This window comes from Drosophila santomea, chromosome 2L, assembly GCF_016746245.2.
Source record: "Drosophila santomea strain STO CAGO 1482 chromosome 2L, Prin_Dsan_1.1, whole genome shotgun sequence".
Taxonomy (NCBI): domain Eukaryota; kingdom Metazoa; phylum Arthropoda; class Insecta; order Diptera; family Drosophilidae; genus Drosophila; species Drosophila santomea.
Genome location: NC_053016.2, coordinates 1376186 through 1403293, shown reverse-complemented (window position 1 = coordinate 1403293; position 27108 = coordinate 1376186). Strand labels below are relative to the sequence as shown.

At 45.9% G+C, this 27108-nt stretch overlaps 2 protein-coding genes across 3 annotated transcripts in view; one reads left to right on the top strand and one right to left on the bottom strand.

Annotated features, from left to right (window-relative positions):
- The window catches only part of LOC120450419 (protein sax-3), a 39335-nt gene extending 22726 nt beyond the window's left edge, over nt 1-16609 (top strand). The window contains exons 2-14 of one of the 2 annotated variants that reach the window (XM_039633437.2): nt 969-1159; nt 2289-2391; nt 3532-3816; nt 3947-4087; nt 5388-5519; nt 5682-6619; nt 6698-6817; nt 6898-7309; nt 10603-10698; nt 10767-11013; nt 11109-11272; nt 12890-13175; nt 15465-16609. In XM_039633437.2, the coding sequence (XP_039489371.1) occupies nt 969-1159; nt 2289-2391; nt 3532-3816; nt 3947-4087; nt 5388-5519; nt 5682-6619; nt 6698-6817; nt 6898-7309; nt 10603-10698; nt 10767-11013; nt 11109-11272; nt 12890-13175; nt 15465-16503 (4154 nt within the window). In that variant the 3' untranslated portion in view covers nt 16504-16609. Of the gene's footprint in view, nt 1-968; nt 1160-2288; nt 2392-3531; nt 3817-3946; nt 4088-5387; nt 5520-5681; nt 6818-6897; nt 7310-10602; nt 10699-10766; nt 11014-11108; nt 11273-12889; nt 13176-15464 lie in introns of both variants that reach the window. The other variant, XM_039633429.2, reaches the window with a different exon arrangement.
- LOC120443944 overlaps nt 1-27108 on the bottom strand; it is a 60954-nt gene that overhangs the window by 32441 nt on the left and 1405 nt on the right. The gene's annotated exons all lie outside the window — the stretch shown is intronic.

Genomic DNA, 27108 nt, shown 5'->3' with positions numbered 1-27108 from the left:
TCAAAGGTCACGCCTCGGGTGTCGAATTGCGAGCAGATCTAGTTACTAGTAAAGAGCTGAGCAAAACAGGAGTGAGTTAATGTTTGTAACTAGTTGGCAAACTTTGAACTTTTTAAAAGTGTTAAATATTAACTAGCTAATATACCCAGTTGTCCCTCCACATCTCGTGATTTATTCCCTATTGGCAAACAGTGATACGCGCCCATCTCTATTCCTGTTTGCTCTGGTTTCCCGTGACTCTGCTGCGCTGCAAGCTCTCATTACTATCCGCTTTCAATAAATCTGGAAAACTTAATTTCCGGCTGAATGATGTTGCTAACCAAAGGCATTCCACCGCATTCCACCTCTGGCCAGGGATTTACATCGCACTCCTCCCAAACACACACATTTTTCACCTTTAAGCGCTTTTGTAATTACATTTCAGCTGTTGGTTCGGATCCAACTGCTTTCGCCGTCTATCGTTACTTTCTGCTGCTTGCTGCTTTTAATAAAGTTTATCTAGCGGAGTCCTTTGTTTCGTCCTTATCGACATGCACAAATTTATGTTTAGTCGGCGGACGGGTCCTTTGTGCCGAGGGAGCCGAGGGCGGGCAAATATTTTCATGAAGTTAATTGAATTTGAGAGGAGCAGCCGCCTCAAGTGAAACTTCGCTGCTGCTTAACATAATTTCTGGCTGGATTTTGGAGCCTAGAACGTCTCCTTAATGGCCTCTTAATTGCCGCTGCATTAAGTGACAAAACTTGTTTAGCCTTCAAAGATGAGTTTCGTTTAGGGAATGGGAATGGGAATGGGAATGGGAACGGGAAATCCCCAGAGATGATCCCACACACACGCGATCCTTTGGAAATCCAACACGCACTCAAGTGGCCTCCTCGGCGTAGGGTTACTTTGCACACATCCATCTCCTTGACGGTGCATATAAAAGACACGATATTAATGAACGCCTCTTTCCCCGTTTCCATTCCAGGTGAAAATCCACGCATCATCGAGCATCCCATGGACACGACGGTGCCAAAAAATGATCCATTTACGTTTAATTGCCAGGCCGAGGGCAATCCAACACCAAGCATTCAGTGGTTTAAGGACGGCCGCGAACTGAAGACGGATACGGGCTCGCATCGCATAATGCTGCCCGCCGGGGGTCTATTCTTTCTCAAGGTACGCATCATAACCAATCAACTCATTCCGGCTCTCATATCGGGTCTATCATTATGGCTCTGCCAATACAGCTGTCGAATTCCTTTATTTGGGTTCCCAGGCCGAGCGAGTCCTACTCCTCGAATGCCATGTGAAACGCAACATTTGTGCATAAGCAGTTCGTGTGTCTTCTGCTGTTTTGTGATGTTTCTGCTTCAGCATTTTTTTGGCCTGGCCATATTATTTTATGGGCTTCCGTCTGGTTGCACTTTGGCTGATAGGTTGGTAGCTTGATAGGGAAAACAACCTGATGAACAAACAGAGATCTCTCGTTGGGGTTAGAAGACCCCTGAGCAACCCCTATATCATTTCGTGCGTGCACATTGCGCAATTTCAGCTAACGAGACTCCTCAAAGTCCCCAAACTCCAAAAGCAAAAGGGGTGTCGTCTGTCTGTCTCTCCATTCTGGATTCTCGATTCTCCCATCAGGCATTGCAATTTCCTCGGACTCGGTTTATATTAAATTCCTACTCGTTTTTTCCTTCTTTCCCGCTATTTTCATTAAATGCAACAAATTCACTCTGCGCTTTTGTTATTGTTTTTCTGCAGATTAATAATGCCTCAGTGGGTCTTGAATTTGTGCTAAGTTTTAAATTTAAATGTAAAAAACAACAAACTAGACGCCCGCCCTTGAATAATTCCACACAAATTCTCAAGTTGAACCTCGAGGCGAAGCTCAAGTTCAGCAATTCACTTTTATTATTGTCCATAACAATTTGTATTTTTTTGGGGGTAAGTCACCCCGATCCCCAACGAGATTCGGTTTGTTGCCAATTAAAATTGAAGTGGCCGAGTGATTAAGGCCCAGCAGAGAAGGATGCTACCCCTTGGGCTGGCTGGCCCGAATGTATTTTTTAATTAAATTAAATTGCGTATACGCAGACTGGACAACTGCCTACAGTATGGACAGTGCAGGAGGTACATGGCACGTTTCCCTTTTATTTGATTTCGGATGAGCGGTTTTGAGACTTTTTGATCTGACACGTGACCTGTGACCCGGCCTAAGCTGCCCCGAAAAACTACTTAAATCTCTTAACTCGTGTGTTTAATAATCTTCTTTACCCTTGACTCCCCCTCCCCTTACCCACAGGTCATCCACTCACGTAGAGAGAGCGATGCGGGCACTTACTGGTGCGAGGCGAAGAACGAGTTTGGAGTGGCGCGATCCAGGAATGCAACGTTGCAAGTGGCATGTAAGTAACTGCGCTAATTGGTTGAGTGTTTTAACAGGAGTACAATTTGCATGATAATACATCAGTTTTCCGTTTTTTCATTGAAACTAATCGTGGCTTAACAAATTCAATTAAAATGACTTGGGTGGCTAGGCTAACTTTTACACAGCTATTTCGTACAGACTTTCTTAGGGTTCAGAAAATATAGTTAGCCATATCGAAAGCGACACAAATGCGACTTTGATTGATTGGGCCTCAGAGCAAGCCAACATTTGCAGCTAATTGGAGGGTTGCATTTCCCGAAAATTACCCCAAAACGGGCAGCTGCATAGAAGTCCTCCCCTTTTCATTCTATTCCATTCCCTTCCTTACTAGTAAAGTTAAACAAAGTGAATTTATATAAAAGAGAAGTCTTCTGGCCACGTAATCGATAGCCAGCTTATGAGAGCTGTGGGGATTTCAGGTTGTTGGAGCAGCAAGGATTAATTAATCCGGCAAACCATAAAGGATTCCGATTCCAGCTGGGCTTAAAGCCATATAAACTTGACCAACTCCCTGATAACCGAGTTCCGAGCGTAAAGCCATCGCCGCTGTGTGTTTATTGCAGTGCCTTTGGCGCTCAGTGGAGCGCATTATGCGTTTATTGAAGTGCATTTTACATTTTGCATTTTGCATTTCGCATTTCGCATTTTACATTTTGTATACGCCAACCAGTTTGCATTTGCGCTCGATAAAAATGCGAGCACTGAAGATGCAAGTGGCTGGCCGGCGAATAAATAAAAATAAGCATTGCAAATGCCATAGCTTATTAATATTTCCGTTGGCTGTTTGCGAACGAGAGTCGTGTCCGTCCGTTCAAAGCCGTAAACCTGGAGTCCGGCTATCATTACCAAGCTTTTATTGGCATATTGAGGTAGTAGGAGCAGCAGCAGCGGGATCGGGAGATGGAGCCAGAGGGTCAGGTGGATAGGTGGGTTCGGTGGGTAGGTGGCTTATAAAATATGGAGGAGCATAGCTGTAGCCCGGCAAAGTGGACGGTGCCTCGCGTACACCTGACAGTTATTAATATTGAATCAATCAAAGCTCTTACTCCGGGCGCTTTCCCGTGCCACTTGTCAATCTCACAATCTCACTGCCATTTTCCCCATCTTTCCCCACCAGTTCTCCGCGACGAGTTCCGTTTGGAGCCGGCAAATACCCGCGTGGCCCAGGGCGAGGTGGCCCTGATGGAATGCGGTGCTCCCCGAGGATCTCCGGAGCCGCAAATCTCGTGGCGCAAGAACGGCCAGACCCTGAATCTGGTCGGCAACAAGCGGATTCGCATTGTCGACGGCGGCAATCTGGCCATCCAAGAAGCCCGTCAATCCGACGACGGACGCTACCAGTGTGTGGTCAAGAATGTGGTTGGCACCCGGGAGTCGGCCACCGCCTTCCTGAAAGTGCATGGTGAGTAGTCTGAATGTTCAGGATCCCTTTTTAATGTGCAATGCTATATGACTAACATATCTTGCCGGATGTCCTAGTTCTGTTATCTCTTCCCACACTACAAGTATATATACTTTCTTTTCTGTTTCAGTGCGTCCATTCCTCATCCGAGGACCCCAGAACCAGACGGCGGTGGTGGGCAGCTCGGTGGTGTTCCAGTGCCGCATCGGAGGCGATCCCCTGCCCGATGTCCTGTGGCGACGCACTGCCTCCGGCGGCAATATGCCACTGCGTAAGTTTTCTTGGCTCCATTCAGCTTCAATTAACCGGAAATGGCCGGGCAGCCATGCTGGCTCTGTCTCTCAGTTACTGGGGCAGTTATTCACACATGCACAGGCCGCAATTTCAAATGAAATTAAAGCTTTTTGTTTACCCATGGCTCAAGTAGAGTCGAGGGTTCGTTACACACACAGAGCACTGTGGACGCAAAAATAGAAAACAAAACAAAAAGTTAGTTTATGCGGTTGCTTTGGCCAGTGGCTCTTCGTGTTGCCAATTGGCTGCGTTTACAGAGTGCACTGGGAAATATTTTGAAGGATTCTATAATACTTAAAATTAGATTGCTCCATCTAAGGCATGTTGTTAATGTTCTGAGCTGATTTACAAAGTAGTTTTTACTTTTCTCGCAGTGTGCAAAACACCTCTGCAACAACATTGCCGCCCATCCAACTGCGTTTGCTGTTGTTAGTTTGGGTTCACGGTTTGGGTGGTGCGGTTTCGGCCCAGGGTAGCCACCCTCGCACCACTAGCCACGCCCCCTTTGCGCCCCAGCTGGGCAAACACAACTGTAACTTTTAATTCCGTTAATTGCCAATCTCTGTTGGCAGCAATCAACAATTTTGCTTGCACAACACTCGACTGTTGCAATGTTGTCCTTCAGACGGAGTCGCTCGCCAACCCGAAGGGCAGTGCCACTAACCCCTCGTTGGGGGAGATGTCCCCCCATCCTTCGCCTGGCAGGAGCAATTTTCTCCAGCTAGTTTACGCTTCTTTAAAGACCTCAAAGAAAATAGTAGCAGCAAAGATGCCACAGTCTGTCGTGGGGAAGTGCAGAGGGAGTGGCAGCTCTCCTGGCTGTCTCGCTTGTTGTCCTAAACTTTTGTTAAGCAAACAATTGGCACAGTGGCTAGGAATAGGTGAGCTGGTGGGCAGGTGGGCAGGAGCAGCCACATTTAAAACCTATTTCGCAGTCAACCAACCAAAAAGAAAGCAGAGTCAGCTTCGCCCCCAAAACCTTTGTCTTTTCTTTCTGTTTATTGTGCGGCGAAAAACCACAAAAGGTGCTCTTCTCCTGGGGCAGGCGGTAGTTATAGTCTATGTCGTATCTTGTCTTGGCCTGGCTTACTTTGCTGCGGTTATTTGGCTGTGGAGGATACGGCTTGGCCATTTTTCCGCCACTTGAACTACTAACGAAGTAGAAGCCGAGACAGAGACAGGCAGACAGAAAGTTTGTTTTTCTTTCGAATGCTTCTGGGCCGAACACATCCGCACACATGATATTCATTTCCCCGATTTCGCCATTCTTTCGACAGGTCGTGTGCACGTACTTGAGGACCGCAGTCTGAAGCTGGACGACGTTACTCTGGAGGACATGGGCGAGTACACTTGCGAGGCGGACAATGCGGTGGGCGGCATCACGGCCACGGGCATCCTCACCGTTCACGGTAAGTTAATTGCCCGAATGCGGCGGCCAGTGTTCCTGGAATGCACTTGAAAAAATCCTAGCAGCCAGTTTCATTTTGCTAAACGCTGGATGCCCTTCGTTTGTTTCATTTCTGTAAGTTGTTTTAAGTGTACTAACATCACTCTTCGCTTCTTCGTTTTAGCTCCCCCCAAGTTTGTGATACGCCCCAAGAATCAGCTGGTGGAGATCGGTGATGAAGTGCTCTTCGAGTGCCAGGCGAATGGTCATCCCCGACCAACGCTCTACTGGTCGGTGGAGGGCAACAGCTCCCTGCTGCTCCCCGGCTACCGGGATGGTCGCATGGAAGTGACCCTGACGCCGGAGGGCCGCTCCGTGCTCTCGATAGCTCGATTTGCCCGCGAGGATTCCGGCAAGGTGGTCACCTGTAACGCACTGAACGCCGTGGGCAGCGTCAGCAGTCGCACTGTGGTCAGTGTGGATACGCAGTTCGAGCTGCCACCGCCGATTATCGAACAGGGGCCCGTGAATCAAACGCTGCCCGTCAAATCGATTGTGGTGCTTCCCTGCCGAACTCTGGGCACTCCGGTGCCACAGGTCTCGTGGTACCTGGATGGCATACCCATCGATGTGCAGGAGCATGAGCGGCGAAATCTCTCGGACGCGGGAGCCCTGACCATTTCGGATCTTCAGCGCCACGAGGACGAAGGCCTGTACACCTGTGTGGCCAGCAATCGCAATGGCAAATCCTCTTGGAGTGGCTACCTTCGCTTGGACACGCCGACAAATCCGAATATCAAGTTCTTCAGAGCCCCAGAACTTTCCACGTACCCAGGGCCGCCAGGAAAACCACAAATGGTGGAGAAGGGCGAGAATGCGGTGACTCTCAGCTGGACGAGGAGCAACAAGGTGGGCGGCTCCAGTCTGGTGGGCTATGTAATCGAGATGTTTGGCAAAAACGAAACGGACGGCTGGGTGGCTGTGGGCACCAGGGTGCAAAACACCACGTTTACCCAAACGGGCCTGCTGCCTGGTGTGAATTACTTCTTTCTAATTCGCGCCGAGAACTCCCACGGGTTATCACTGCCCAGTCCGATGTCGGAGCCCATTACGGTGGGAACGGTGAGTTTTGAAAATCATGCGTTTACCCTTATGTTTCCATCATTAATACTTTATTTCGATTCCCTCTTCCCTTTCCAGCGCTACTTCAATAGTGGTCTGGACCTGAGCGAGGCTCGTGCCAGTCTGCTGTCCGGCGATGTTGTGGAGCTGAGCAACGCCAGTGTGGTGGACTCCACCAGCATGAAGCTCACCTGGCAGGTATGTAACCGACACACCATCCACATCCCCAACCCATTGCTCATCGTCACCCCATTCGCTGTGCCTCCTTTCTCATGCAGATCATCAATGGCAAATACGTCGAGGGTTTCTATGTCTATGCGAGACAGTTGCCAAATCCAATAGTCAACAATCCGGCGCCCGTTACGAGCAATTCCAATCCGCTGCTGGGCTCCGCATCCACATCCACATCCACATCAGCATCTGCCTCGGCATCGGCATTGATTTCGACAAAGCCAAATATTGCCGCTGCTGGCAAACGTGATGGGGAGACGAACCAGAGTGGAGGAGCAGCTCCAACCCCACTGAGCACCAAGTATCGCATGCTAACGATTCTCAATGGCGGTGGCGCCTCATCCTGCACCATCACCGGGCTCGTCCAGTACACGCTGTATGAATTTTTCATCGTGCCATTTTACAAATCCGTCGAGGGCAAGCCGTCGAACTCGCGAATCGCTCGCACCCTGGAAGATGGTGAGTTAAGCAACTTTTAAGGGCTTCAAAGAGGGTTCCTTCAAATACTATTAGCTCCTTTGATTTGGAATGCGTACGCTGTTTTTGGGTGGATGAATTCCGAAGAAAACTCTGCTTAGCAAGCGTAATCAATACTTATCGAAATAATCGAAGACAATCGATTTCTTAAATAATCAGTAGCTTGTGAGTTGGTTTTTCCGCTGAAATTAATTATTTTTTTGAATTATTCGCTTGGTAAATCCTAGCGATTTTATCGATATTCTGGAATGCGTATTGCTACTGTCAGTCAGGATTTGCAATCGCCAGTCTGCATTGTATTTCTTTGGGACTTTCCCCGGCCGATCTAATGAAGCATGTGCATCAAATCCAGCGCAATCCAACAAGCCGTATAAATACCTTCACAAGAAACCAACCCCCGTAGTTGTGAGCCAAGGCAACTCCAACCCCAAAACTCTGGGCCGCATGTGACAAATGCAGAAGGCGGGTTACAGGGCACTTTTTGCACTGCAACAATTACCCAAATTCAATAAAAGGATATGAGCGGTAAAAGGAAAACGGCTCTGCAGAAGGTTCACGTAGAAGGGGGTATCCTTTGTCCTTGGCGGACATCAGCTGCGCTCAATGCGGGTCGCATAATCGCAAATTATTTTTCCGGGTTCGCACAGCCCAGAAAAAAAAGGGCGTAGGCAGCTCGGTGGGTTTATTGGTTACTTTTTTATCGGGAGCCATGTTATAGGGCGAATAATGAAAGTATGTCAATCACCGAGCACCGACAAGGGCAAATCATGCGTACGTAAATGCCAAACAATGTTGGAAGCGCCCAAGCAAGGTAGGGATGTCAAATCCACGTGGAAAACAATTGCTCGAGGGGGGAGCACAACATTTCCGGTTGGGGAATCAAAAAGAGTCTCAAATCAAATGCGGTTTGTGTGCAGAATACTTGATGCTGGCGATTTACATGTGTTATAGCCAAGGCAGTGCGTTTTGGGGTTGCTTAAAGGATTGTCTGCAGCTGATCCAGGGAATTAGGCTATCCAAAAATATCATTGAGAGCCAGCGAATATGTCAGATAAGATTGTTTCAAGCGCAGAAAACTTGCTGGCCAGGAAAATGCAAGCTCAACCGAAAAAAGGAAACTTTCCAGACAGGTTTATCACTTCATTCCATCACCCGTAAAGCTGCTGTGATATAAAAACTTCCGGCAGCGCCGCAGCACCGAAAGTGCAGCGAAAAGTGAACAGTTCTTGGTGAGCCAAGGATCCTTCAAAGAGGGGACAAATTGAAAAGAAAATAATTAAAACACAAAAGCCAGTCAAATAAAGTGGAAACGAGAGACACTGGGAGTGCACTCACAGTGCCGCAAATAAGTCAACAAACCGCAGCAATATAAAATGCAGCAACGTCGCGCAGCAAAGCCAAATCTCTCTGAAAGTCCTCAGATGCACCTGCTCAACCCTCAACCCTTTCTGCTCCCTGCTGTCATCAAATCAAAACTCATTTCGCATGCATCACATTTTCACTTGAGCATCTCGCCTGACTCCTGCTGACTCCTGCCGACAACAACAACGGCTCGACTCAAAGAAATTGCCAACGCAATTGTGTAAAGATAAACAACAATTATTGCTATATGCTGTATAAGGCACTCAGTACTCAGTACTCAGTACTACGTACCCGGTATTCTCGGTCTCCCACAGTGGGCCACAAAAATGTGCAGTGCTGGCAATGCAAATTTGATGTGCGTTTGCTTAGGCGAGCTTTTCCACTGGGAGTCCTGGTAACATTTCCCTCTTCCCGCGAGAGGAAACATTTTTACCCACGTCGGAAGTTGGCAAATAAAGGTGTGCTCCACCTGGTAAACGGTAGAGCGAACGCAGGTTAGAGTGAAAATTTAAAGTGGGTTGAATTGACTAGGGAATGCTCTTGCGAAAACTAATATTTATTAACTTTAAACTATTTAATTTGAACTTAAACTATTTCAAACTAACTAAGCCGGAGAAACCAATAATACGTCTTCTTGCTACCACATTTCCTGGGCAGCAAGCAAATGTTCTATGCTTTAAGCATGCTTTTATGACAAATACACTTTATACTGCCCAGTGAGCTTTCGTTTGTTATGTTAGACACCGAATATGCGAGAAAAGGTGTGTCCGCGATATCCGTCAGTCACATGCAACCAAATCTGAGTCACATGTGCACCATCGACTTAACCCCCAAAACCAGATGAGTCACAATTTCGCACAGACAATCGAGTAAAGCCCGTGGACTGCCTCATTTAGATAAGCTGTCCTCGGTTGCAGCCGCATTTCGAAGTGATCACAGTGCCAATTTGGAGTTTTTCAATTGCTTGCCAGAGTCTGAGACAATTGTCGAATCTCGTGTGCCCGGGGGTCATTTATGCCACACAATGGCAGATACGTGTTAAGCATCGCGGTGCCTCATCAGCGGAAGAAAAGGCGAAAAGCAGAAAGCACCAGGAAGAAAGCAAAGGGGTAAAGCAAAAAACGCCCGCATAGACAAAAGCACGACAAGCACTTTAGCATGTCGCAATGTCCCCAAGGGAAAGGGGCAAATTCAGCGAGCTGGGTAACAACAAAGCCAAAAAAAAAGAAAGACAGAAGAACGACTGCACTCCACTTCACACTCCGCTAGACGTTGCCTATTTAGAGATTTCACTCTTTCCCCGCTTTGTTTTCCCGAGCTCCCACATTTGTCTCGTTGAGAATTTTGCACGTGTGTTTATTTAAAGAAATTGCTTCACTCAGCCGCACACACAAAAAGATGATACAAAACCTGCGAAAGGGTTGGAGAAATGCGCGGGAAGTGGTTGCACTTGGTGAAACATATATCTCTCTATCCCACGTTGGGCGCCAGAAACTTTGAATTCCTTTTGCCCAGTGTACCCACTTGTAAAAAGCGACAGCAGGAAACAAATAAACAAATGAAGATGAGCCGTGTGTGCTTGTGAAGTGAGATGAGGGAACGGAAAGGATTCTTTTCCTGCTTTTCAACCGTTTCCTTTTCTGTACGCACTCGATGTGCAGGCAGGATGTGTCTGAGCAGTGCAATGGTCGGGAAACCCTTGAAGCCAACACCCGGAACTAGTTGCAACAGCATGTTCCCCTGGCAACCCACACACTAAATGCTAATTAATTACGGCCACCAAATCTCATTAGAGCGGACGTCAGCTGGGTGACATCACGCACCACAATCAAAAAGCCATTTAACCTTGCTCCTCAATCTCGGCCCAAGCTAAAATTCAAATCTAACCCACCCGAAATTTGTTTCCTTTCCAGTTCCCTCTGAGGCTCCATATGGAATGGAGGCTCTGCTGCTCAATTCCTCAGCGGTCTTCCTGAAATGGAAGGCACCGGAACTCAAGGATCGGCATGGTGAGCTTACTAAAAAATTAGTCATTACCATAATCATAATTATTCTACTTTTTTCATGGCATTTTCAGGCATTCTCTTGAACTATCATGTTATAGTCCGTGGAATTGACACTGCCCACAATTTTTCACGAATTCTGACAAATGTCACCATCGACGCTGCTTCGCCCACTCTGGTTTTGGCCAATCTCACCGAAGGCGTCATGTACACCGTGGGCGTGGCGGCCGGAAATAACGCTGGAATCGGTCCCTATTGTGTGCCAGCTACTTTGCGTTTGGATCCCATCACAAAGCGACTCGATCCGTTCATCAATCAGCGGTAAGCATGAGTCCTTTAAGACTTGTCTATTTTTGGTTTTGGTTTCAGCAGTGAGTGGATAATTTCTATTTATAATTTTGGTTTGCCGCTTCCAGCTATCCCATCAATCAGGACCACGTTAACGATGTGCTGACGCAGCCCTGGTTCATAATACTCCTGGGCGCCATCCTGGCCGTCCTTATGCTGTCCTTTGGCGCAATGGTCTTTGTGAAGCGCAAGCACATGATGATGAAGCAGTCGGCTCTAAATACCATGCGTGGTGAGTACATTGAAAAAAAACACACAGTTGTGGCGCCCACTGTGGGGCATTAAAGTGAAGCCCACCACAGCGCTTGTTGCATAAATTGCTTTATCAAGTTAGTTTAGTTTAGTTAGACTATCATTATTTGGATAATAGAAAAAATACACATTTTCGTGATGTGTAGGAGCAGCACTATTTCAAAATACATATGCATACGCCACAGTTGCAGGGCGCCTGTGATCTTCCGGGCCCTCGGGCTCTGCATCCGTTGCGAGCTGCTAGTTTTCGTTTCCTTCCTTGCCAGACACGCCACACACACATTTGCATATATAAATAACGCTAATTTTCCATTGTTGGACACAATAACAACAACTAGAGCGGTAGGGCAAAAAATCCGAAATAGGTGCGAATAAATATTTCAGCAGGCAGCGAACATAGGAGCAACGAGCATAGAAGCACCGAGCAGCGAGCAGCAGGCACATCGCCACATTGGCACACTCACATGCCACACATAATAGAAATTAACATTTTGCACGTGACGGCGACTTCCCCTAGTTCGCCGCCAGTCGGGAATTCCTCGACTCAACCCCCTAATGGCTGCCATTGCAATTATGCATTTAGTTTTGTGTGCATTATTAACCAACATTTTGTGTGTGTGTGTGTGTGTGAGCTGGTCAGGCGGCCAAAAGGAAGGAGCGCGATATATTGTGCATATATATTCCATGGTTATGGGGATGTCAGGGTTGAGGCGCTACTTGTGGTCTAATTGAAATTAGGAAGGTAGTGGTTGGTCTGTTGACTGGGGAATCGGGCATTTAGGATGAGCTGTGAAGCATCTAAAAACACATTCACATTCAAACTTTAATCCTTAAAGCTGGAAATGATGCCATGCATTTGTGTCGAAACTCAACACTTAACAATAGCGCAGACAGTGAAAGCCAAAAAATCCAAATGCTGCGAAACAGAGCGACGCAAAAAGTTGCATATTCATGGGCGCCATTTACCATAAACTAAGCTGCAGAGCTGCAGAGAGGGAGATCAGAATATTCACCTGCAGCCAGCTGAAAAAAAAGGCAAAAATATGAGGGAATCTGGACGAGAGGTGGCGGGCTATAAAACACTCGCTTGATGCTCAGTTATAACCCGGGGACAGTTTAATTGGTTGCATTTTTTATGCGGCACCCGTGCTGCAGTTGTTGTGTTTTGTGAGCAGGCAATGCAGGCGGAAAATTGACAATAATTTATTTGATTTGGCAGCTGGCGGAGTGGGGTAACTTTGCAGTCGCAACGTCACTGGCTGGGGATAATATTATTTTAATGCGTTCAATTTATAGGCGCGACTTTAAACGTTCCAGCATTTTAATTCGCTGACAAATAAACGACTTTTTGCAGTCACCGAGAGAGTTTAAAAAAACTTTAATGAGTCAACTTAGCCATTTTCGAAATAAATGCTTTAGGTTTACCGAAATCCCAGTGGAATCTCATCGAAATCCTTTGCGGGAACATCCGATTGTCTAGGCGGCTCTTTTGTATGTTTTTGTTTAATTTCCGGAAAGCAATTTATTCGGCTCACAATTTGTTGCACCACATTTAATTGCTCTGACTGACGGCACCCTTTCTCCATCTCACCTGCAGGCAATCACACGAGCGACGTGCTCAAAATGCCGAGTCTATCGACGCGCAATGTTAACGGCTACTGGCTGGACTCCTCCACCGGCGGAATGGTGTGGCGTCCCTCGCCCGGCGGCGACTCGCTGGAGATGCAAAAGGATCACATCGCCGACTATGCACCGGTCTGCGGTGCCCCCGGTTCTCCGGCCGGCGGTGGCGCCTCTTCCGGTGGATCCGGTGGCGCGGGCAGCGGTGCCAGCGGCGGCGATGACATTCATGGAGGACACGGCACCGAACGCAATCAGCAGCGGTAAGTTTCAACCCGAAAAAACCAATCGTACCATAAAGAGGGGCAGATAAGGGCGGTGTTTTGTTGAAACAATGATGGTTTGGGGATGCTCTTATTATTAATATTAAATATTGATTACAATCACCAAAGAGATGGGCACCCCCATTTCGGTTAAAGGAATTCGAATCTCTATACGTAGATGCCTGAATGATAAATCCAGTAATAAGCGCAACCCCATGTCCAGTCCAAAACACCCTTTGCTAGGGTAGCGTGTTTCGTCGACCTGGCAGCTCAAAGCGACGACAATAAAAATTCACCAAACTGTGAAATTGCATTTTTCTGCCGCGGCGACTACCAGAAAAAAGGAGCATCCACAAAAAGGGGGAGCCCAGCGAAAAAACTCCCTTTTTGGTAGAGTTTTTCTTGCTTTGTGGCCCCCGGGCCATGGGGAAAATCAAGTTAGGAATAGAAATGTTGGCCACGCTATTTATGTTGATTTTTCGCCAAAGCCCAGTTGAGTTCGCACCGAAAAAACAGAGCAATGTAATTATTGAGGCCTCTGAGGATCGGCTTTAACGCGACTTTAACTTTAGTCAAAAAAATAAAAAACTGGCTAAAGGATTCGGGGCAGGGATAAAATATGCTAGGCATAATTTGGCCGCGAATTTGCAATTAGTTTTGCGGTAGATGGCCAATCCAAATCAAAGTTGAATCCATGTAGCCGGACTTTCGCCCGAGGGCGATCTAATTTATTTGTCTGGCCCCTGGCAAATGCAGGAAAATAATCAAATGGGGCAGTGAAAATATTGTTTCGACTCGAAAGTGTTTTGGCGCAATGTTCCTGGTGCCTGGCATCGAATTGTAATTGTTATTTATTTGCGGCTGATTTTATGCTGGCCGCAAATTAAACAAAAATTATTTCGAGTGGTGCATATTTATGAGTTAAATACTCCAGATTAAGGCAACTTTAATAGCAGCTACTAAACTACTAAATTATAAACACATTTTGTGTTTTATTAGCTCTTACAACACAATTGCTTCAGCATTAAAACCTGCCTGGTTTAAAAATGTTCATTTTTTTGCCACCCCAGCTGGCGTCCAAAATGGCAATTAAATGCCAATCAGCCATCAAAAGCTAAAGAGTCACACTAGAATAAATAAAAAAAAAACAACGAGGAAAGCAAAAATGTTTAATTTGAAAACGCGTTGTCTGGCTGTTTTTCAAACGACTACTGTAAATAAATACGCAGCCCAGATAATTATAATTATTTTGCACACTTAATTAGCCATTAAAACGCAAATTGAAAATGGCCATCACCTACTCACCCGTGCCCCTGTGCAATTTAACCGAAATATTAACAATAATAATTGCAACGAAATGATAACCATAACAATAAAAGTAATCAAACAATAATGAGAGTCATATGTGTCGAGAAATTCGCCCAGAGCGAAAAATACTCTACTCAAAGGAAGGTAAAACCAGTTTTGGAAGAGATTACTCAACTTGAGTTCCCCTCGCAAATCGCCTTGTGATAGATAATTCGTTTAAAAATTATTAAAATGTTCGTGCCCCTTTGAGCCAGACATCAGACATTTGACAAGCTCATTACTACTCTACTACTCCGGGTGCCGGGTACAGAACCAACTTTGCACTTTCAAATTCCACGGCGCCACTCATTAAGGGCATTAAAAGCCTTCTATGTGGAGTCCTGGCTTTATCCCTTCGCCATGGCAACTCCATCAATGCGCCGTATATTTTTACAAGCTTTTCACAGAGTTTTAAAATCGTTTTTCCCCTTTTCCGCCTTTTTTGGGCTGGGCTCGCGATGGCCCCGCCAGGTTAATCCGCTTTCAGTATTTAAATGTGAAAATAATGCTAAAAATGCGAGAATGAAGCGGTCGAGTGCTGGGATGGAAAACTGGGGCGTCTGCCATTCGGGGAAGTCCGGCATTTTCACCTTTGTTTTAAGCTGGTAATTTATTTAATGGATGTAAGGATAGCCGTCTCCAGCACTATTTGGCCACCTGATCTCGGCCGTGAGTGTGTGTATCCGCAGTGTATGTACGGGAAATCCCACTAAATTCTCATATTTCCCGCTCGGAAAAGCGCGCAGCAGCATGACCGAAAATGCAAATTTCCGCCGCGCCATAAATTGCGCAAATTTATAACCGAAGTGGGCGGGCGCAGGGGCACAAGGGGCACAGGAGGCCATGGAGCCAGTGGGTCAGAGGAATATTGTAATAAACAAGCCAAGTAATAACCGAGTATTCTGTGCTTCAACTCTGTTTGTTTTTATCTGTCCATTGCAGGTACGTGGGCGAGTACTCCAACATACCCACCGACTACGCCGAGGTGTCCAGTTTTGGCAAGGCACCCAGCGAGTATGGACGCCATGGCAACGCCTCCCCTGCCCCATATGCCACCTCCTCGATCCTCAGTCCCCACCAGCAGCCGCATCAGCAGCCGCGTTATCAACAGCGACCAGTTCCCGGCTATGGCCTCCAGCGCCCCATGCATCCGCACTACCAGCAGCAGCAGCAGCAGCAACAGCAGCAGCAGCAGCAACAGCAACAGGCGCATCAGCAACACCAGGCTCTGCAGCAGCATCAGCAGCACCAGCAACTGCCACCCGGCAACATCTACCAGCAGATGTCCACCACCAGCGAGATATACCCCACGAGCACGGGCCCGCCGCGCTCCGTCTACTCCGAGCAGTATTACTACCCCAAGGACAAGCAGCGGCACATCCACATCACCGAGAACAAGCTGAGCAACTGCCACACCTACGAGGCGGCTCCCGGCGCCAAGCAATCCTCGCCGATATCCTCGCAGTTCGCCAGTGTGAGGAGGCAGCAGCTGCCGCCGAACTGCAGCATCGGCAGGGAAAGTGCCCGCTTCAAGGTGCTGAACACGGATCAGGGCAAGAACCAGCAGAATCTCCTGGACCTCGACGGCTCCTCGATGTGCTACAATGGGCTGGCGGACTCGGGCTGCGGTGGCTCTCCCTCGCCGATGGCCATGCTGATGTCGCACGAGGACGAGCACGCGCTGTACCACACGGCGGATGGGGATCTGGACGACATGGAGCGACTGTACGTCAAGGTGGATGAGCAGCAGCCGGCGCAGCAGCAGCAGCAGCTGATTCCCCTGGTGCCACAGCATCCGGCGGAAGGACATCTGCAGTCCTGGCGCAATCAGAGCACGCGCAGCAGTCGCAAGAACGGCCAGGAGTGCATCAAGGAACCCAGCGAGTTGATCTACGCTCCGGGCAGCGTGGCCAGCGAAAGGAGCCTGCTCAGCAACTCGGGCAGCGGCACCAGCAGCCAGCCAGCTGGCCACAATGTCTGACCTTTGCTCCCTGGTTCATCCTTGGGCCAGTCTCAGTCCAAATCCCAGTCGCAGTCCCAATCTCAGAGTGATCTGCAGTCTCAGGAGCAGCTGTACGCTCGGGAAGTGCGGGAACTACTCGCCTGGTGCGAACGCTTCAACAACGGAGGTGTGGAGAACTTTGAGTAGTCTGCTTGGAAAGGGTATTGGTAGAGGTCTGTGCTGAAGGAAAGATTGTGCGAAGGAAAGGGTATACACAAGAACAAGGAACAGGCGAAATGAATGAAGTGGTGGACTGACTTCAGCAAGGGTTGAGCTTAAAGAATAATCTGAATATATGTGTTATTAAAAACATTTGATTCGACATATTGAAATTAAACAACCAAGCTATTTAAATAACTTATGCCCCTTATTGATTTTCATAGTAACGAAGAGTTGCAACCCTCCAACCAACTGAGTTTCGCCTGTTTCCTGCTGCGTTCGTCACAAATGAGAATTGTGACCAAGACTGAGACTGACAGAGTGCGAGATTCGTGTGAGGATTACTTTTAGTTTGATTAGTATTACAAGGTTTCGTTTCTACATGAAGAAAGCCGAGCTCCGAACTCTGAGCCATCGGCCCTATGCTAGTGATAGACATATTACTCCTTTCTCCAGCTCTCCAGCTCAAACTATCTCTGCTCGCGCTAATCTCCGACTAAGAACTGCTTTCGTTACACTTTAGGCTAAGGTAGCTATAGCAAAGATCACTGTAAATGAAACAAAACGTATGATAAGTTCCTCCAAGTATGCAGACGATGATAGCCAAAACGCTGCGTTAGCTTTAGAATATATATAGTGCATAGTATACACCCACTTAGATAGATCGATGGGCGGCATTTTGCAGCATTTTGTTTGTTACTTAAGGGGTTCGTAATTAGTCTAAGCGTCCAGACAGATATCAATTCAGTACCCACGAATGTTTATCCACTAAGTGTACATATTGTAATGCGCTAGCTGTAGTTAATTATACGTACGCATATACATATATATATCTCTATAAATATCAAATGAATTATTCAATATGATTATGCAAATGTGAACACAAATGAGTAGACGTAACAAATAATATTTAACATGAATAGTTACAGTTACAGACAAGTGAATAAATTGTGCATATAGTAATTTAAACTGTAATAAGTAATATAATCATCGCAGCCCACACGCCCAATTAATTAGTTGTTGTTTACTACATACAATACCCTTACGCATACATACACACTTATCTAAGCCGTTTAGTAATAGTAACAATTAATACACCCAACACCCGGGCATATATGAAAAAATCCTTCAATTTGAGCCAAGAAAAGCAAGAAGATCCTTTTTACTCCCTTCTTTGGTTCGCACTAATGAACTGCGCGAAAGGGCAGCCAATTATATATATAGATATATGATTATGATATATGATATATCCATCGATTTGAGAAGTTCAGCAAGCACAGGTTCATTCAGCATGTTGTTTACCGCACCCACAATTGATGGAAATTAAGTGCGTTTTGTATGTGTGTCTATGCGTAATTGTAATTATTGATATCGAATACGTATGTATTTACAATGTAGCAATTACAAAAGCAAAATAAAAATGCCATAATTATGAAATTAAAACCAACAAAACGTGAGCGAAAGCTGTTTGGGTGGTCTACTGTTTGGGTTCTGTTGACTTTGTGCTGCGTAAATAATCAGCAGCTGAAATGATTGAATTAAACTTCTGTTGTCTATCGTCGAAATCTCCTGGGTAGCTATAGTAATTTTTTTTATTTTTTTAAATGCTGAACAAACTGGTTGAAAGGATCCTTGTTTTTGGATCCCCTAAAGTAGGCAACAAAAGCCACAGAATCCGCTTTTCCTCCAAGTTGGCTAATTGAAAAGTCACAACTTGCCACCTGTGACTGCTGCCCCCGCCCGGCGATTTCCCTTTCCTAAATTTTCCCATGCCACAAATTTCCCACTCACCCTTTTAATGGCGCGACTAATTTCAGCCGGCAACGCGCTTTTAATTAGCTGCAAACTCCAGGACCCGAATTATGCATGACTCCCGCTGCAACAGTGTGGGTGTTTGCTGCGTGGGTGTGTGCGGGTGTGTGTGGGTGTGTGTGGGTGTGGGGCGACCGCGCCCATTTTAACTACAAAATAATTACGTGCTAGGCAATTAATGGCCCAAAGGGGTTAGGGTTACAAAAATCCGGTAATTTTTTGCCGCCCGAAGCGAAGCTTCCACGTGCGCCATGTGGCAACATCCGGAGGCCATTTGTTGCAAATCGACAACCGTTTCCGGTGTATGAAATTCCGGACGGAGAGTGGGAGTTGGGAGTGAGTTCGGAAGGCGGAACGGAACAGCATTTGTGAGCTGCGGTTTTTAATGCGAAAAAGAAGCCATCACATTGTTTAATGATAATTTAAACAGCTAAAGGAGGAGAGAAATGTATTTAAATGTTGATTAAACAGGAAACGCATTTGCGAAAAGCTGAAAGAAATGTAACTAAGAAAGCGGAAACTTATTATCAGATATTATGCACATATGTTAAGCATATCAGTAAACTGAAATCCTGTCTAATAAATGTATTATCGTTTAATAGCTTGTGTGCCAATACAAGAATCATTGTTTATCTTGTGCTCAAGGCGTAGCAAATCAGCCAGTCATCCAGCATCCTCCCAAAGGACTCTCCAAAGGACTCTCTAGCCAGGATTCGGATAGACGGATGGCACTTCGGTGGGGCAACAGATGCGTTCGGCTTCAGCTTGTCACCTAACGTTTAACGATAAATTTGCTGACAGCGACAACGGATAATTAGTTTCACTAACGAGAAAACTTCCATCGGCTTCCACGAACCCCCCACACACACACATGGCATTTGGAGCTCTAGCACCCCAATCCCAATCCCAATCCCAAGCCCTAGTGCAGCATGTTAACCCAGGGAGCAGAAGCAGGAGCAGGAGCAGGATCGCACAGGACATCAACGGACTCGCTCCGCTGAGCTCAGTTGATTCCAGCGAATCGACGATATAGCAACAGGATGGACCATCATGCCCCAGTGCATCGTGCTCCTTGAGCTAATAAAATGATTATGTGTTATTTTTATGCTGGCAGCACGGGGGGCTGAAGGGCGGGGATGGGACGTGAGGATGGGCCAAGGACTTTCAGGGATAAACTCCTGCCGGCAATTGCCCATGATTGTTTACATATTAATCGCAACTTTTAATGGGCGGTGAAGCCATTTTCGTTTGAGCGTTTACATAATTGAAGTGGCTTTTATTCAGCTCGAGGGAATATTTAAACGGTAATGCAGCACGCGATGGTGGGAAAATTGGCCTGAATAGTAAGCTGAATATATAGTTGATTTTCGACATTTGTTTAGTTTAATAAAATAGGTAAGTGCACAAAGAAGCGAATTAATTAATTGACAGACCCGAATTATACGCTATTCAATCAACTGGAATGCGCATCACCTTAAACTCGATGAGCAACTTGAGAACTGTTTAACTAAATTAACAATTCCAGGCATGAAAACTTTTCAAGTTTCCCCGTTCAAAAGCCCATTGAGTGGAATTTTTTATTGTTAGGTGAAAGGCAGGCAAACAAACAACGGAACAAACAAACAAACAAATAAACAGGCGAACAAAACACACGACAGACGGAGGACAACAACGGAAGCTGGCAAACAAGCGGAAGGCTCTCCTGGCACTCAACTAATGGCTACATAATGCGTTTATTGTGGGGGATGGGAGCCAGGATTCCCCAGGAATCGGGGAATCCCCCAAAGAAGTGATAACCCGGCGCAAATGTCAACGCAAAAGTCAATCAATGCATTGAGGCTGAGCAGCTGAGTGGGGCAGGGGGCGTGGTCCCCAGGGGGTGGTGGGCGTGGCAGCAGCAAACTGGGGGATGGCACAGTGAAAAACCAAAGGATACTTTATAGACATTAAATTCTTAGTTGAAATAATACAAGTTAACAAAAGGCAGATCCTGAAAATGGTTGCTATGGCTGCAAACAGGGATTCCTTTTCTGTCATCAGCTTAGTAAGTTTGTTTCCAGTGTATTAGGTGTGGGTGGGGCGTTTTGGGCTGTTGGTAAGTACGCACTCCTCAATGGTCCAAACACAGACAGAAGTCAGACAGACGCATTCAAAATCAATTCAATTGAAAAACATTTTCCCCCCTGGTTTTTTGTTCCTCTGGCGGAGGGTTGACTTTTCACTCTGTGTTTTCCTTTTTTGTGGATAGTCTGCGTTGTCATCGCCGCTTTTTTGTCGGCTGAAAAATCACTTTGAGAGCTTACAAAGTTCGGCCAAAATTGTGTTCATTTTCGTTTTCGGCTGGAAATGAATGATTTCCGCGTTGCATTCAAAACGCTAATGAGACGTAATGTGATGGCCGTGACGGGAATGAATGCCATTTCTCAGTGGACCACTCGAGGATCGAGTTTGCAGTCTCATCAAGTCGGACAATTAATTGCCAGAGACGCCCCCGTCGACAATCGCAGTCGTTTGTCAAAAACTTTGTTGCATACTTGCTGGCAGCCAGATATACTCGTAAGTATAGTACAACAATATAGTGTATACAACGGGCCAGAGATTGCCACATCATCATGCAAATGGCTCGACAGTTTTCAGATACTTATAGCTCATTAAGCATGGAGCTCTGGCATCGGGCCCAAAGTATCTGCCCCGTCATGCCACGCCCCCATAATGACTAAGCCTCCGAGGAGCGAGCGACTGACTGACAAATTTTCACAGCTCAACGCTTATTAAACTCGGCTGAAAAGTTCAATTAGCTCGGGGGATATTATGGCTTTGGGGCAAGGAAGTGGAACAGATTGAAGGCTCTGTACAGAAATAATTTGGTAAATTTGCTAAATTTGTAATTCTAGTTGTATTCTCTAAACAAATAATAACATTTAATTTCAAAGACGCCAAACTATCGAGGAGTTCAATTAATTACCCCACCCAAGTTCGCAGACCCAAACAAAAATGTTTTGTCAGAATTTAGAAAATCTTTTTCGGACAGGCAGCAGGACATTTGTCACACGCTCGCTTTCACCAGCTCCATCATCATCTTGATTTGGATGGCCATTCATTCGTTCATTCATCCATTCGTTTCCCTCATCCCCATCCTCAAGGAGTTGGGGTCCTGCTTTTCCCAGCTTTTCCATATTAATTGCGCAGCTTCGGAGGTCCGACCAAGACGGATAAGATGGCGATGGGCTGGTCGCCTGGGGGTCAGGTCAGTGGAGGACCAGCACAAAGGACACGGCGAGTGACCCGTGTCCTGCCCCTGCGTTTGACTTTTGATGAATGGCCAAGAATTCGGCATGACATGAATGAGCATTTTAAATAAATTAGTTGTATTCGAGACCGAGACCGAGACAGAGACGCATTTCTGCTGGCCTGATTGAGTCCTTTGATTAGCCAGCTATAAATCAAAGAAAGCTGACGGATAATGTGGGGGCATTAGTCGAAGAAATGTATTTATTTCTTCGAAATAGTATGTATTTTTAGAACTGCCCTTCAAATCAACCATAAACCATCAGCCACACAAATGTCACTTGCTCTAATACCGCATAAGATTTATGTCTGGCGGTTATTTATTGAGACAATAAACCTGCATAAAAATGGTTATAAGTTAATTAAGCTAAATGAAAAGCTCTTGAGCAACGCCGTTCAAGGTGAAGACGAAGCGCAAAAGTGCCAGAGATGAATTCGCCTTGAGCTGGATACCCGAAGGAGACCCGGGCCAAGAGGAAGACAAATGTCTGGCAATTTGGCTAAATGGCAAACTTGGCCAAGTAAAACATGCACGGGAGCATAATCAAGACAATAATTATTATTGTCATGTGTATTTTGGAGCCCAGACCCGGGACCAGCCAACTTTGCCGTCTGTCTGGCACTCATCTCTACAGCTCTTCATCTCTTCAGCTGTTCATCTTCTCGGATCTGCAGATCCCTCTGTTTTTCCTTTCGCCCAACTGACTGACAACGTGTGTTAATTATGGCCATCTGGGCGGGCAGACTCGAGTTTTAGTTTCCCTTAGTTCCTTTTTGGGGCCGTTTTGTTCGGGGGCCCAAATCGCATTAGGGAAATTACCCTGAATGGCGAATACCTGGACCTGGGCAGACATAAATAGTTGTTCTGTTGTTTTGGCCATTCTGCGTCTGGGAGCTGCTTAAAGGCTTTCCGACTTATTTCCACAAGGCATGGAACTGAGCTAGCTTTAGTTTTTGCCTAATTAAGCGTTGCAATTGGCATTCGCCCGTTGAAGGAATCAATGGAATCGTTTGCCCAGGGCGGGCAAGCTTAAATACATAGAAACTGCCAGTAAATACACGAGTTGGCTGGAAAGCCGAATGGCATAGATACAGATACTCGGCGAAAATCCAGCTGAGGATTTATAATTAAATTGATGTACGCACGGTCACGCCGGCGGCGTAATTGACTTGTCTTGACCTCAAAGTTCTGACCGAGCAGCCACCAAACCAGGCCCAAACACTTTGCCAAGTTGCGGGCACACAAATTCATTTTGGCCCCCACTAATTGCTATTGACAGTTATGGCTTGACCCCAACAACAGCATGATTAAAAATTTAATGCTTCTGAGTGGCAGAGTGTGGCTTAGTTGGTTTGGGGCATACGAAAATTCCCGAGGCTAACCGCAATCCATCAGCTCGTACTTCGGCTCGCTTTCTGCCCAAAAATCAAGGATTTTGGATAGACAAAAATTGATAAGCTGCCAGCAGGCATTTTTCCTCTACCCTCGTCGTAGTTTCGTTTGATTTCGCCCGTCTGCGGATAAGTTGGGAAATTTGTTGTTCGACTTGTTGCTAAAAACACAAATATAATTTGATTACAAAGTTCCTGGAACGGCATTAGAACGTATTTTGTGTGGAAAATTCGTAGAATTTGGAAACTTCTCAAGGTGTTGGGTAAGTGCAGCCGCAGGCCATCGAAAATCACAAGCCGACAGCTGTTCAAGTGCTCTTCGCAGTGAAATTGAAAGTGAAATGATATTTGCTGGGTTTTGGGCAGAGCTATCTGCAAATGGGGCAGGACATTCTGGCAAAGCCAAATATTTCACCGCTGACAGCGTGATGTACTTCATATTTCTTGTGCTTGACGCAGCATGAAATGGCAAGCGGAATACCCTTTAATAGAGTATTACCAGCTGCGGGTCAGGAGATTTTAAAATCTTATCTTGGAGACTGCTATTATTATACGAAAAATTGCTACATTGTTAAGTATTTAGTGTATATGTAACAAAGCAAAGGGCATCGCATTGGCATTCTAACATTTTTTCCAAAACACACGACTCCGTGTTGAATCCATTGCTGATGTTTGTAATTCGAGCTTAGTGTAATGGAATTTTTAAGCGAATGTCACAGAAATGCATAAAGTACAATGAGACAACAAGCTGCTCAAATATGCAAAGACTTTTACCCTGAGCACACGCAGACATGGAGGACACCTTATAGCTTATTACGTTCACCCAGCCAAGGAAAACTCACGCACCCACCCACACAATACCCCACCCCCCTCAAGGGTTCCCCGCTGAGCTTGCAACATGGGGAGCTGGAAAAAAAAGGAACTTATTTTCGTAGACAAGAGCGAATCTTGTGTTTATTTGCGCTTATATGCACATCATCTATCATCTATCATCAGGTGGGGAGTGGGCCACTTTTCCTTTCCTTTCCTTTTGATTCCTTTCCTCTTCCATCCCGTTTCCCATTTCCTCGCTCTCTTCCGGAGCTGCATCAATTTTCCCGTTGCCATTATTATGATTGTTATTAACTTAAATAGAAAATACTTGACTGTTTCATAAATCTCACGCACCAGGTCTGAAGTTGGGCTCTCGCTGCGTCAAGTGGATTTATGTTCCTGCTGCTGCTGTTTCGCTGTGTGGTGATGAGTTTCTCACTGATTTATTTTGGCGAGGAAAACTCGTACAAAGGAACTTAATCCACCAGCTAAAAATGTAACATCTGCTGGGATAATATTCAAAGCATCTTTTCTTTCGACTCTATAGAAGTTGAGTAGTGATCTGCAGAACTTAGAACTTCAGTCCCAATCTTCTGACTTCCTTAACTGATTAAATACTATACATCTTAGCCGTTTGTCTACTTTGCGAACCAAGACCGCTGAATTCAATTAAAGCGTTTTGCGTTTCACCTCAGGAATTAGGCAAACTAATTGGCCGCAGTCTCCCGAAGCGAAAGAAAAACAGCCTTTACCGCATTTCCCTCCTTTCACTGTTTTCCCCGCTTTTGCGACTAAGAGTGCGTCTGAAGGCGCGGAAAAGTTTTAATAAATCCGCAAATTACTTTATAAGCAACTCGTTTTCGGGCTGCTTATTTTGTTTGCGCGGTGGGATGACAATGAGCGCGATAAGAAGTTGGCATAAACAACCCAGAGCCCAGAGTCCAGAGCCCAAAGACCGAAGTCCAAAGCGCAAAGCCTTACAAAGTGCAGGCGAGTGGAGTGGGGAATGGGTCTGAAATTAAGGCAGATGGCCGCAGGATGAAAGGAAAATGCGTCCAGTCTGGATGAACTATACAGTATAGTACAGTATAGTGTAGTATGGCAACCCACCCATTCACACGACACGTTGACTGCCGCGATGGCAGTTTTTATTTAGCTTTTGTAAGTTAATTTGTGCACTATTGTCCGGCAGGCGAAACGTTTGCCTTTTGCACTTTGCTGCCCGGCTGGCTGGCTGGCTGGCTTTATATTCCTTTTCTCCTTTTTAATGTAATTCAATTTCAATGAAATTTAATCGTCCGTTCATACGGCACTGGCCATCCAGCCATCCAACCATCCAAACATCCAGCCTCCCACCGCCAGCGCCAGCCATCCTTTCAACATTATTTGCGTCATTTTGTGGTGGTTAATTTCAGTGCAACGCTTTTACTATTCAATTATGTTGCCGCTTGTCGCCTCATTCGAGCATTTTTTATGCACTCTCTCTGTTTATGATGAGGCAGTCCCTTCTTCGCTTCGAAACTTCCTGCTCTATTGTCCTGCTAATGCCGGCCTGTCCTGTTTGTCAGCCCGCGTGTCCTGTGTCCTTGTTGTGCTTTTTTCATTGTTATGAAAAATTAAATGGGCATAAATCATGCTAATGGCGCATTCAAAATTTATTATGCTTTAAAGCCCGCTAACACACACAGCCCACCATCAATTTATTTATGTATTTGCAATTATTTCTGCACGGGGTGGAATTGGTTCCAAGTCTCTAGTTCTGAATGGTTTTCTCGTTTCGGGCTGGTGGTGTGGGCTAGTACGGTTGATCTCATCTCGATTTCAATTAGATGATTGTTAGAATGTGAGGATATTTTTATGGGGGAGCGCATTCGAGGAGCTGATGATGTCAGCAGTGATGCGGAATGAGGAACGAATTGTTTTAAGTTCTAAAACAGATGAAAGGAGATCTATTTATTGAGGTTTGCCACACACATCTCGCCGGAAAGGTTTCTCTTAAGTATTTTTGCATAATTCTCTTTAGACCAGTTGAGTCCTTGACCATGAATGCTATGAGTACTGGACGAAGTCGCGGTGATTAACCCACCGGCAGCGGAATACATTCGCCCACTTAACGGCCATAACTAACTCGGCAATCTAAAATTTCATTCGCCACGCAGCTGGCAACAATGGGCGCCCCCCTCTTAATCCGCCCCACAAAAGGGGGGCAATCTGGGGGCTTGGGGATAGGGGCCAAGGGCGGACCACCCACATAATGCAAATTGCTATTATAATTTGCACAGCAGCGGCGCCATTCATCAGCCTTAAAGGGGGGTTGGAGGGGGGGCTGGAAGTTAGACAAATTTCCCAGGGATTATCTGCGAAGGATGCGCCGCTGGCTGCAGTTTGTTGGTGCCACGCCGATGTTGCAACATTCTCCTGCAGCTCAACGCGTTGGCGCTTCATTCCATTTATTATAACAAGTTTTTGGACGTTTTTTTCCGCCGTTCTGGGGGTTATTTTCACTGCCAAAAATATATATTTCAAGTGGGTTCAACTGCAGAGCGCTTTTTATTTGGTTTTAGGATTTTCGCCCCGAAAACGCACGAGTTTGTTGCAAACTGTTTCATGCACACAAACTGTTTCCTACACGCAGACACATTGGCACTCTGCAGCTACAGATACAGATACGGATACATTTCGGCCATTGCAGTTTGCAGATAGAGATACTTCGCTTGACCTCCCGCAGAGCAGTTTTCATTTGGTTTCCAGTCCTGCCTCGCATTGGAAAGAGTTCTTGCATTCGAAGGGTATGTTAAATCAACTTGGATTAAATATAATGTTTCTATTTTACTTTATATGATTTTCGCACTTAAGAACATTGAAGAGAGCTATTGGGATAATAATATTGGGTTAATATCATTATTGACCACTAATTTGTACATTTCTTGTGAAATCAGCTGAACACGATATAAAAATCTGAGTTATATATTTAAGTACCTAAATTCGAGATAGTAAACCTAGTTATTCGCATATAGCCACAGGAACCGCAGCCATTCTAAGTTGATTTTTCTTTGCATTTCGGGTTTTCCTTTTGTTTTTCCTGCCTGTCGCTCTTGGCTGCCAGTTTTCCTCCTGCCT